The sequence below is a fragment of the Rana temporaria genome, chromosome 6 (assembly GCF_905171775.1).
Source record: "Rana temporaria chromosome 6, aRanTem1.1, whole genome shotgun sequence".
NCBI classification, from domain to species: Eukaryota; Metazoa; Chordata; class Amphibia; order Anura; family Ranidae; genus Rana; species Rana temporaria.
Window position 1 is genome coordinate 76,172,715 of NC_053494.1, and position 13,276 is coordinate 76,185,990.

Sequence of the window (13,276 nt, forward strand, 5' to 3'; positions counted from 1 at the left end):
GCCTATCACAAAACTGATCACATTGCCTGAAACCGGACAACAATACCTACGTTTTGATATATAAATTGTGTATGACAGGTAGATCTTGTGGGCGTGAGAGCAATTTATTTCCCCTTTTTTTAAAGATAACTTTTTTTTCAATCATCTCCACTCTTAGGCCCCATACACACGAGAGGATTTATCCGCGGATACGGTCCAGCGGACCGTATCCGCGGATAAATCCTCTCGAGGATTTCAGAAGATTTCTATGCGATGGCGTGTACACACCATCGCATTGAAATCCGCGCCGAAATCCTCTGGCGATGACGTGTCGCGCCGTCGCCGCGATTATGACGCAGCGACGGGCGCGACGCTGTCATATAAGGAATTCCACGCATGCGTCAAATCATTACGACGCGTGCGGGGAATCCCTTTGGACGGATGGATCCGGTGAGTCTGTACAGACGAGCGGATCCATCCTTTGGGATGGACTTCAGCAGATGGATTTGTTGAGCATGTCAGCAAATATTCATCTGCTGAAAATCCATCCCAGGGGAGATTTATCCGCGGATAAATATCCGCCGGAGTGTACACACCATAGAATCTATCCGCTGAAACCCATTCGATGGGATTTATCTGCGGATAGATTCTATGGTGTGTACGGGGCCTAAAGGTCACATGACACACTCTAAACCTGCTCCATAGGATTACATTATAACCGATTACATTTTCTGAAAAAATCAGTAAACGTAAATTGCGTTTTCACAAAAAACGTAAAAGATATCAATCTGAAAAGTCATAGCCGGATAGCTGAATATTTTGTGACCGCTTTAAAGTTTGTTTGGTGTCTGTAAGTGAAAGTATGAAGGAGCTGAAACTTTTGGCACCGCGTGTGATTTCAAGCGGGAAAAAGGATGTTCTCATTGACTTCAATGTTAAAAAAAAGTGTCTAAAAGCTTAATATTTTAAAAAGTATAAATAGTACAAAAAAACTTGAAGAAGTCCCATCGTTAGCTGAATGAGATGAACATTTTAATAGTTGAATGGTCTCAATAGCTGAAAGTATGCAGAAGTTACGCAGAGCCAAAAAACGTACGGAATAATAAAGGATAAGAATAATAAAAAATGAATATCAATACTGGGAATGCTTATTAAGCATTCCCACTAATAAAGTTAAAGTATACAAAATGACGTGATGCAAACTGCTATCAACATTCTATTATCACAATCCGTGCACTTACTAAGAAGCTGCTGTGATAGCTTTTGTGATAGTTGCCGCTCATCATTAAAGCCTCCAACAATATGTAATTCTAGCCTAAAGAAAGAAAAAGTATACATGCTAATTAATGTGGGTGGTAAAATGTAATTGTTCATCAAGTTTATAAATGGCTCATGAACTTAATACCTGCACTCTATGGTGCAACTAAAATACACCCTGTGTTTTTTTTAGGTAGCTGCTGTTATACTATGTTATATTGAACATCAGATAGTGAAAATGAAACATACTGTAAATTAGCAGCACTGCCTATATATTGCATATAAGTGCAAAACTACCACAAAACAATTGTCTGCATGAATGTGTTCACTCCAATGCTAACATGACACACGTTTGTGCTTAAAAGAAAAAAAAATGCTTCCACAAAGGAATGTTTCTCCAAGGAAAGAAAGCTCACATAGATTCACACCTCACTCATGGAATTGGCCCCTTGTTAAATAAAGTGTAAAATTTGGCATTTCCTCTCGTTTTTTGTCTATGTTTAGCAGAACATATAGAACAGTGAATCTCCCCAGTCAGCACACTAATAGCAATAAATAGCATTAAAATTACATGCCACCACATCTGAAGTTTAAGCCCCGTACACACGATCCGAAAATCGTATGAAAAATGCCGCTTTCGAAACGATTGTACGATAATCGGATCGTTAGTACAGAGCTTTCGAGAGCCGATCAGGACAGTTCATCTGATATTATTCTATCGGACATGCACGGAATTTTTTTTTTTGTACGATACCAGATCTTCCAATTTTTGTTTAATCAGTACAGCTGTCGTTCGAAAATGCAATACAAATGCAATACAACACATGACATCACTTCAGATTTTTTATTCTGTCGTACGAGAATTTGTGACTTTAGTAAACTCATCAGATTCGACGTGAGATTAGCATACAAAAAAAAATGGACGATGATTTGTCCGATAATCGGATCGTGTGTACCGGGCATTAGTAAGCTGCAATAACTAACACTTTTGGTTTTATAACCACTTTAAGAGCATTTGCTACACTTGCCATGTTGTCCAGATTAATATTTTCCAGACTGTTGAGCAAATATATCAAATTTGTGTAAAGTAAGGAGCCAACCAGTGACGGCCCGTTCATTGGGGGTACACTAACGCTGCCCCCCCAAGCTGTAAAAAAAGGTTGCCCTTTAAGAGTGTCCAGGTGCCGTATATACAGCGGTCTTTTGGAAGCTTCCCAGCTTGCAATCAGCTGATTTGCCTGTATTTAGGGAGTGATCAAGTGCAAGCGATGCGCCCACACTGAATTGTCTTTGGCTTCCTTTCCTGTATTTTAATTGGCAGGGATCAGAGAATAGTGGGCGGTGTTTTATTCAGCACCCCCACGTCACTTCCGTTTTCCCGGTTCACTGCTGTGTGGAGTGGAACCGGATCTACCGACTGAGACTGCCAGCGCGAGCGCGTGGAAGGCCTGAGTGGTGCGGCTTCTTAATGGCAGGTAAGCTCCTATGCAGGGCCGTTACAAGGCCTGGACGAAAGGGACACATGCCTTGAGAGAAGCGTCTCTGTATAGATGCAGGGACACACTTGCAGTTGGAGCAGCTCATCCTCTCTTCTTTAACAGTAGCAACAAGCAAATGCGGGGAAGTAAATCTTTCACTCACATGATAACAGAGCTCACTGCACACTAGGCTCAGCCTTATTTATTGCTGGACAGACACCTATCTTCCCCTGTGACAGGTTGCCAGAGTGCTGCTATCTTCAACTATCACTGCACTGTTTGTTGAACTTTGTCTCCAGTTACCAAGTTATACTGTCCACTAGAGCTGCACGATTCTGGGAAAAATGAGAATTGCGATTATTTTGCATTAGATGAAGATCACAATTCTCTCACGATTCTCAATTTTTTTTTTATTTAAAGTTATTTTCAACACAAAACGGAGCTTATGTGCTAAATACAGTATATGTAAATCTGACGAACTGGTTACATGTTTTAAAAGCCGCAGCAAACCTGCTGACCTTACATGCTTACTGATTTTCACATTTAACTAAATGTGAAAATCAGAGGTGTTCTGTCACATTAGCAAGCATGTAAGGTTTGCTGCTGCTTTAAAAATTTAACATGTAAACAGTCTGTCATATACTGTATTTAAGCACATAAGCTCCGTTTTGTGTTGAAAATAACTGTGAAATTTAAAACTCTGTTGGATTTAACAAGATGTCCACTTGCCCCCTTCTAACTAACATTACTGTGCAGGAGTGTGGGGTGGAGCAAGATGGTGGCGACGAAACATCACTTCATGACGAGACAGCCGCCACCGGGTGTACCAAGATGGCCGCCGCTCCAGAGCTAGGCCGAAGCCGGGGACTTTCCTATGGCCGCACCTGAAAATTGCGGGTCATCAGGCCTGGAGATCACAGGGGGGATGAATCGAGATTGCGATCTTTTCAGCTCTACTGTCCACCCTGCAGTAAATAAGAATGAGCCTGAGTGTGCAGTGAATGTTCTGTTATCAATTGAGGTTAACCCTTAACTTCCCTGCATTTGTTTTGTTGGGTTCTCGTACAGCCTACTGAAGGTAAGGTTTAAAGGAGAAGGATCATCTCATAAAGCCAGTGCTGGTGCTCCATGCTTCTAGATTAGAAATTTGGAATTTAGAATTCAACTGTTCGTCAAACCAGGGTGTATTACAAGGATGTAATTGTATTTTTTACCTCTATCCAAACTCAATAGTGAAAAAATAAGTGGCGCTAAATTACACTCATGTGTATGGAACTCCAATAAAGCGCAAAGATAAACCTAAAATAAAGACAACTTCATATCCAGTACAATTTAAAGTATCGCTATAAAGATGATAACAATGTAATAATTCAAATTATCAGTGTAACAATATCACCCTGTGACACATAAAATAATACTACATTCAATAAAAAGTTCATAAGCATAATGAAATTCATCCGAAAAAAGAGTTGATCCAGTGTAAACTTTTCTGATCTTCCACCACATCACTAAATGCCAGTGATTCCGCTCCCTTTGGATAACACACTAACTAGATATTTATGCCTTAGGCCTCGTACACACGACCGACAATCTCGTCGTAAAAGAAACTCGACGAGGTTCTTGTCAAGCTTGACGAGAATCTTGTCAAGCTTTCCTTGCATACACACTGTCACATATAACACGTACAACGGCACTATAAAGGGAAAGTTCGATTCCACTGGTGCCACCCTTGGGGCTGCTTTTGCTAATCTTGTGTTACTGCGTGTTAGTAAAAGTTTGGTGAGAGACGATTCACGCTTTTCAGTCTTGTGCTTTCAAATCGTTTTCTGCGGTTCAGGTTGTGCTTGTGGGTTCGTATCTTGTCTTTCAGTGCGTGTAGTCAGGTCGTATTTGTTTTACAGTGTGTTCCCGTCTGCTAGTTTCTGATTTTCATAGGACTTGCTGTTCTTCAGTGCGTTCTGTTTAGTTTGTTTGCTCTGATTAGACGTTCGTTTTCTAGCCATGTTGCAGGCACTTGCTCGTCGTAGAGTTTGTGTTTTGCAGTCGGTGTGTGTTGGTCTTATTGTTTTAGACCAAGACGAGGCCAGGAACAGGGTGAGGAGGTGTTCATGGACCAAGAATTGGTTGCTCCGTAGGAACCAATTCTCTCATATGGCTCTGCTGTGGGAGATCCAGGAGAATAATCCTGATGATTACAGGAATTTCCTTAGGATGTCTGACGCCGTTTTCCAGCAGCTCTTGGCTTTGGTGTCGCCCTTTACCACCAGGCAGGACACTGTTATGCGGGAAGCCTGAGAAGAGGCTAGTTGCCACGTTACGCTATCTGGCAACTGGGAGAAGCTTGCAAGACTTGAAGTTCATGACACGCATCTCCGCCAAGGGGCCTCAAGTCCTGCAGGAGGACTATATGAGAGTAAGTTTTCTCCTTTAATATCACGTAAAATGTATTTAATGCATGGCCTACATGCATATTTACCTTCACTAACCTCTCCAGCATGCTATCCTTGGCCCAAACACACCTAGCCTAGTCACTTCCCAATGTATTTTGTAAGATCCATTGTAGTGCTTTATCCCCCCCCCTAAAATGTGTTTTAAAGTATAGCTTCACCTTCAAATACAAGCCACATTTTGCTGTTGTTTTTTAAAAAAAATTACTTGGTGCATATTCACACACATGGTCTTAAAAAAATATTTGAGGTGTATAATTTTTTTTGTTGTCATAAACTGGCATTTTTTTTTATATGAAAAAAAAAAAAAAATAATAACATACCACAAAATACAACAATGTAAACCTCTAGACAATATCTCAGACATTCTAATTTTTATTAAATTGTCTACCTGCCCATAATAAGATGGGGTGTTGTCACCCCTGGACAAGCCAAAATTTGAAGATACACAGTCTTTTTAGGGTTAAAAACGGGTATTTCCCTCCTGATCCCTATTGTCAACATGTGCTATCTGCCATCATGGGTGATCAATGGACGTGTTTTGTGGGTGCAACCCCTTCTTCCTTTCTCCTACTTGAGTTGTGAGGAAGAGGTTGCACCCACAAAACATGTACATAGATATCCCGAGATGGCAGATAGCACATGTTGACCCCACTGTGTGCATCTTCAAATTTTGGCTTGTTTGAAAAAGTGCACAAAAAACAATTGTAAACTGGGGGGGGGTCTTATTAGTTTCCCCCCCCCCCCCCCCCAAGTCATCAATTATGTCCTTACATGTTTCCTCAATAAAGGTCATTTTTTCTTTATGACGTACATCTCCCTACTGCACGCCTTGATTTGGAGGAGGAGGTTTTGGGCCCTCAAACTGGAGAATCAAGGCCTTTCTTCAGCCACATGTTCATCCCCTAAACCAAACACAAAAAAAAAGGTATTAGGAAATCTGCAGGCCTACATCTCTTATTACCTGAAGCTGTGGTGACAGATACTGACCTGTTGTGGGAATTTCCACCACGTCCTCCAATTCTATTTCCTTCACTTCTTCTTCCTCCATATCCTTAGGTCTGGGTGGTTGGTGAGGTCTGGGTTCCTGGCGAGGTGGTTGGTGAGGTCTGGGTTCCTGGCCAGGTGATTGGTGAGGTCTGGGTTCCTGGCGAGGTGGTTGGTGAGGTCTGGGTTCCTGGCAAGGTGGTTGGTGAGGTCTGTGTTTCCTGGGCTCTGAGGAGTGATGTCCTCCCAGTCTTCTCTCCCCGATAAGCACACACATATTTGAGGGCAAAAATAGGAATATTAAAAATTGCTTGGAAGTGGGGTACAAATGTCTGTTTGGGCAGTTACAAGCAGAAGACATGATTTTTGCAAACACAAATCTTGACTTTTTGGGACAAGTTTCACACATGTAGACACCCCAAAAATGCACAGGAGCACCTGTGTGGGTCACCCTAAAAAGGTTGTTTTGGTGGCCCACACTAGTGCTCTTGAGTGCAGATGTGTAAACAGGTGCTGAGTGTCCTCTCCTTTAGACTGATGTAATTTTACTTTTAATTCTAGTTACATCAGCTAGACAACAATGTAAACATATTTCTTGAATATAAACAGGCATATTAAAATATTTTTAACCCTGTATCTTCATAAAACATTGTATGTAGTGGCCAAACGATGTGTCTGAAACGCCTGTTATTTTCTAAGGTCCTATATTCAAAAGCAACAACATGGAGCAGCATGCAAGTTCTGAAAAACAATAATAATAGGGACACAGAAGAAGTACTTACTTTTTTCAAAGCATTCTCTTAATGCTCCTAAACTGTTCCTGGCTCCCTCAGTTTGAGGTCTGACCACCTCTTTCTGAGCTAATCCTTCGATCTTTTCACCCCAAAATGTCTCTTCAGACTTTTTACCACTTTTTCCATAATTTTGGCCTTCCTTAAATTAGGGTGGTTATAGGGCCCATGCCTACCATCATAATCAGACTTTAGCAATATGTCCACCATTTCTGTCATGTCATCTATGCCTTGTATCTGCTCCTCGTTGTTTCCTCATCGGGCTCCGGGCTTATTGTGTCGTCGTTCGACGAATTTATAATTACAGACACCTGCTCATCAGACTCCGCCATGTCGTTGTTTTTGGATGAACTAGGTCTAATTGGAGACACCTGCTCGTTTGCGCATCGAATGAGAAGGGGTGGGGAAACATCGAGTAAGAACGTCATGGGCGGGCGACGTGTGCGGAGTGTCACGCATGCGTAGTGTATATAAAGCTTAAACACACATGTATCGTACCTACGTTCGGTGTGCAGAGGAAGTCGTAAAAGCGGGGAACGTATGAACGAAGGTATGATTTGAACTTGGGACATCAGTGGCCTATACTGCAAAGAGATTGAAGGCCTATATGGGGATAAAGATTACTAGAGTATATAGACTGTGATTGACATTAGTATATTTGTCTTTTGTTTTGTCTTGCAGAAAATATGAATCCATTTAATGAGAAGGAGTTCCTTAGTGAATTCATAGATAGATTAAGGGAGCTGCCCGCTCTTTGGGCGAAAAAAGACCCCATCCACCGGCAAAAAGGGCTAAGGACAGCAGCACTGAAGAGCCTGCTCCCATTTGTGCACACAAGGATGCCCCATGTAACCACTGAACAGCTGGACACTAAAATTGGGACCTTGAGAGGCATATACAGGGGTGAGCGTAACAAGGTCCTGGCTTCTCAGAGGTCTGGAGCAGCAGCAGTAGATGTATATGTACCATCATTGTGGTACTACAGCAGACTGTCCTTTCTTGACGACCACCTTGAAATCAAGGCAGTCACTTTCCAGCCTTCCACCCAGACTTCCCTCCAGAAAAACCTCCAGACAACCCTCCAAGCCTTCCCTCCAGCCAACCCTCCAGCCTTCCCTCCAGCCAAGCTGAGCCTTCTCAGGAGCAAGAGGAGCCTTCCATCCTGGAGGAAAACCCCGATGTGGCTGTCTGGAGCCAGGTATAGTATTTTAAATGTATTTATTGTGAAAAAAAGAGCTGTAAAATAGATGTTAATATGTAAAAAATATAAAATGAATGACCACCACCACAGGTACACCAAAAGAATTGGAGGCTTACCAGACGGCAAGCTTATCTCGCTATAAAATGTTTGATCTAAAAGTGTTTTCCATATCAATAGACAGTAGTGGCCCAAAAAGTTGGGGAGGAAAGAATGAAAACGGCTGGGGTCAGAATGATTGTCTTTTCTATTTATTTTCAATCAATTTGCAACAGTCATGAGCTGAAAATTGTGTGATTGTTGAACCCAAAGCTCAAACTGTCCCTTTTTTATACACAGGACGACATCAGCCAGGATGAGGATCTGGAAAGTGTCAGGCAGGAGGAGGCCGGGGTGAGTGGCAGCGAGGAGGTGGCAGGAGTGAGTGGCAGAGAGAAGGTGGCAGGGCAAAGTGGCAGAACAAGGTGCCAGGTGCCTCCCATCCGCCTCCAACAAGAAGGGCCAGCAGGGATAGGAGGGTGAGCGAGGCAGCACTAGCCCTGATTAAAGAGGCACAGGCCACCCTCCAGAAGCCTACCACCCCTGAAGAGGGCTATGGCACCCTCATAATGGCCAAAATGAGCCAGATGTCCGTGGACCATCGCCTCATATTTGAGCCCCTCTTAATTAGTTTGCTCAATAAGGGGGTGAGGGGTCACTTACCGAGGACACGGTAATTTGTAGCCACGGCCATCCTCCTCCACCTGCTTCTTCTCAACCTCCTCAGCCTTCTTCTCCACTGCCTTCTTCACCTCGGCCTCCTCCACCTTCTTCACCTCCGCCTCCTCCACCTTCTTCTCCTCCACCTTCTTCTCTACCTTCATCTCCTCCACCTCCTCCACCTTCTTCTCCTCCTCCTGGCATGAGTACACCTCCAGAGGCACAGGCTCCAGCCAAGCGGAGAAGGAAGGCTGCAAAGAAGGCTGCAGAGAAGGCAGCAGGGCAGACTTCAAAGAAGGCTGCAGGGAAGGCTACCAGGAAGACACCAGGAAGTGATGGCCTTGCTTTAAGGTGGTCTGACAGAAGGAAGCCTGTTGTAGTACCACAAACTTGGGACATATATCTGACCTCCTGCTGTTCCTGACCTCTGGGAGTCCAGGACCAGATTGGGCTCCCTCCTGTATGTGCTTCTCAATGTCCCAATTTTAGTGTCCACACAAAGTTGTACAAATGGCAGCAGGTTCTCCAGTGCTGCCTTCTATTTATTTTTATTCTTTACCAGAATAAATGGTCAATTTTTTTACAGTTAATACTTGCCTATTAGCTGGATTCAGGATGGCGGGCGCATAGTTGCGGCGGCGTAGCGTATGGCATTTACACTACGCTGCCGTAAGTTTGCAAGGCAAGTACTGTATTCACAAAGTACTTGCCTGCTAAGTTATGGCGGCGTATCGTAAATCGGGCGGGCGTAATTGCGCCTAATTCAAATTTAGCTGAGGGGGCGTGTTTTATGGTAAATGGGGGGTGACCTTACGTGATTGACATATTTTATGAACGGCGCATGCGCCGTCCGCCTACAATCCCAGTGTGCATTGCGGCAAAGTACGCCGCACGGTCCTATTGGTTTCGACGTAAATGACGTAAATCCCTATTCACGGACGACTTACGCAAACGACGTAAAATTTTCGAATTTCGACGCTTGAACGACGGCCATACTTAACATTACTATGCCAGCTATTTGATGGAATAACTTTAGGCCTGATAATGCGTTACGTAAACGGCGTATCTGTACTGCGTTGGCCGGGCGTACGTTCGTGAATAGGTGTATCTAGTGATTTACATATTCTACGCCGCCCGCAATGGAAGCGCCACCTAGCGGTCAGCCTAAAAATTACACTTTAGGATACGACGGTGTAAGACACTTACGCCACTCGTATCTGAGCCTAATTTAAGCGTATCTGGTTTCCAGAATACGCTTAAATTAGCGCCGGCGCACATTCAGACTTAGGCTGGCGTATCTACTGATATGCCAGCCCAAGGCTGCATTCACACCTAGGCGTAGGCGTTACAGGCGTTTTTTCTGGCATTTTTTTTAGGCGTTTTGTCGCGCGTTTGCGCGAGTTTTCATACAGCGACGTCCGATGTTTTTTTTTTTTTTGGCCCAATAGGAAAAAAGATCACCTCTGTCATCATTTGTTGCTATGTTAGGATTTTTTTTTCCTCTTCCTGGGTGATAATTCCTCTTCCGGGTCATCCTTGTGCTTCCGACTCCATTTTCATTTCAGTGAAAATGAGTGATGACGAGATGGCTTTGTTCATGGCAGCAGCCACTGCTAGCCAATATCTTATAAACGAGAGGCAGAGAAAAAGGAAGAGGCAACGCAGATTTTGGATACACCCCGTCATTGCTGATCGGGAAGAAAGAGGGCAATTTTAGGTGATGTACCAAGACCTCCGTGACCATGAAGACAAATTTCTGGACTACACCAGAATGTCCATAAAAAGGTTAGTTAAAATTATCTGGATTCATTTTATTTGACATTGTACCATTTGGGTTTGCCACCTTTTCTTCAAGTCAAAACACGTACACTTTAGTGGTGCACATTTATTTATTTTAATAGTATGAACTATACATATATTTTGCTAATATCTTACATTTATAATCATATGAAGATAATAAAAATAGTCCCCTTTACATTAGAGTTCACATAGTTCCCCCTTTACATTAGAGTCCACAGAGTTCCCCCTTTACATTAGAGTCCACAGAGTTCCCCCTTTACATTAGAGTCCACAGAGTTCCCCCTTTACATTGGAGTCCACAGAGTTCCCCCTTTACATTAGAGTCCACAGAGTTCCCCTTTACATTAGAGTCCACAGAGTTCCCCCTTTTACATTAGAGTCCACAGAGTTCCCCCTTTACATCAAAGTCCATAGAGTCCCCCTTTACATTACAGTGCACAGAGTTCCCCCTTTACATTAGAGTCCACAGAGTTCCCCCTTTACATTACAGTCCACAGAGTTCCCCCTTTACATTAGAGTCCACAGAGTTCCCCCTTTACATTGGAGTCCACATAGTTCCCCCTTTACATTAGAGTCCACAGAGTTCCCCCTTTACATTAGAGTCCACAGAGTTCCCCCTTTACATTAGAGTCCACAGAGTTCCCCCTTTACATTAGAGTCCACAGAGTTCCCCCTTTTACATTAGAGTCCACAGAGTTCCCCCTTTACATTGGAGTCCACATAGTTCCCCCTTTACATTAGAGTCCATAGAGTTCCCCCTTTACATAGAGTCCCCCTTTATTTAGAGTCCACAGAGTTCCCCCTTTTACATTAGAGTCCACAGAGTTCCCCCTTTACATCAAAGTCCATAGAGTCCCCCTTTACATTACAGTACACATAGTCCCCCTTTACATCACAGTCACCCTTTGACATCTGAACTCCCAGAGTTCCCTTTCACTGTAATGGGTAATCAACAGAATATGATTTAAGCGAGAACTCAGAATACTCTGACATAAGGGATGCTCTGTGAACCACGATTTAAGGGGGAAAACTGAGATCTCTGATGTACGGAGAGGACTCTGATGTGAGAACCCTGATTTACCCTAGTGTACTCACTAAGAGTACCACCATCCAGATAGCATGTCAGACAGCAATGGATGGTGAGCTCACTCACCCCTTGGCAGTTAGCACCTCTCATCCAGGTGTATCTGTGGCTGCTGGGTTTTAAATTTCCATCCCCTGCAGCCATTAACCCTTCTGGAAATCCATAGTCTGGTCAGAAAAATGTGTCAGAGTTTCAGGCAGTCTGAAAACCCGGACACATGATTCCAAACCCGAACTGTTCTGGAGAATCCCGGAAAGGTGGCAACCCTAGTACCATTCCATTGCCAATTAAAAATTTAATTTATCTTTACAGCTTTGATGAGTTGCTGGAATTGCTGAGCAACAGATTGCAGAGGATGGACACCTACTTCCGCAACTGTATCCCCCCTGTGGAGAGACTTATCATAACACTGAGGTAATTTTTATTTAGCACTTTGAATGTAATGCACTCTATTATTATTTTATATATATATATATATATAATAAAAACCAAACAAAAATTCTGCAGGGAAAAAAATATTTTAATTATTAAACAAGGTAAAACATTGGGTAGATCCTAATTTTTTATTAATTATATTTACAAAACTTATCCAAGTGTTTATATGTTCTCATATAACTTTTTCACATTTGGTGAAATGTGGGGGAGGAGTCCTCTTCCCCGTTTGGTGATATGGTAGCATTCATTGCTTGCGCAAAATGAGGCCAGCTGGAGGTGGTGGTTTCATCCCTTGACCAACTAGAAGGTGGTGGTGGTGTTGGTGTTGGGGGAGGATAATACGTAGGTTGTCTCTGGTGATGGGGGTAATTTGAAGAATGTGTTGTCGTCGTCAGAGGGTAAGTAGAAGGTGGTGGATGGTAAGCTGAAACTGTTGTTGGAGGCAGAGTAGTGTACGTGGAAGGTGGTGTTGACAGATGAGGAAAAGGAGAAAGAGTCGTAGGAGGAGGGTAAGCAGAAGGTTGTGTCTGAAGAAGAGGGTTCAGAGAAGTGTGAGTGGAAGGTGTTGTTGGCACATGAGGGAAATGAGATTGAGTGGTCGTCAGAGGATGGTAAGCAGAAGATGGTGGTGTTGGTCGAGGAGGATGGGTGGTAAGATGTGGTCCTGTCCAAAGGGGAACGGGTGGTGCTGAGAGATGGTGCGTGGGTGGTGCTGGGACATGCTGTGTGGGTTGATTCGCATAGGGGCCATAGGGTGGTGGTGGTTCGGAAATTTGGTCCGCTTCTGTAGGAGGGATAAAGGTAGCAATGTACAGGGCAGCATTACAGTTTGTAGATGTGGAGGTACTTTATCAATTAGGTCCCCCAGACATTTGGCTGCATTTTGGCCATAAGACCGATTGTTCATCCTGTCCGACATGTTGGACATGATATCCAACATTCGATCCAGTGCTGGATCAGGTGCTGGAGCCCTCCTTCTTATTGCTCGTGGAGGTCCACGAATCACGGCACTGCTTGATGACTCCTCCACAAGCGGTGTCCCAGAATTCGACCTTGATAGATCAGGAGTTTGTGTTTCCGGCTCCAGATACGCCATTGCCTGATCCCCTGATGCCAAACTT

The 13,276-nt window shown here is 43.5% G+C and overlaps 1 protein-coding gene across 1 annotated transcript in view; it reads right to left on the minus strand.

Annotated features, from left to right (window-relative positions):
• The window catches only part of NTAN1 (N-terminal asparagine amidase), a 692,227-nt gene that overhangs the window by 230,914 nt on the left and 448,037 nt on the right, over positions 1–13,276 (minus strand). The window contains exon 5 of the mRNA XM_040358464.1: positions 1,221–1,294. Within this exon, the coding sequence (XP_040214398.1) occupies positions 1,221–1,294 (74 nt within the window). The remainder of the gene's footprint in view (positions 1–1,220; positions 1,295–13,276) is intronic.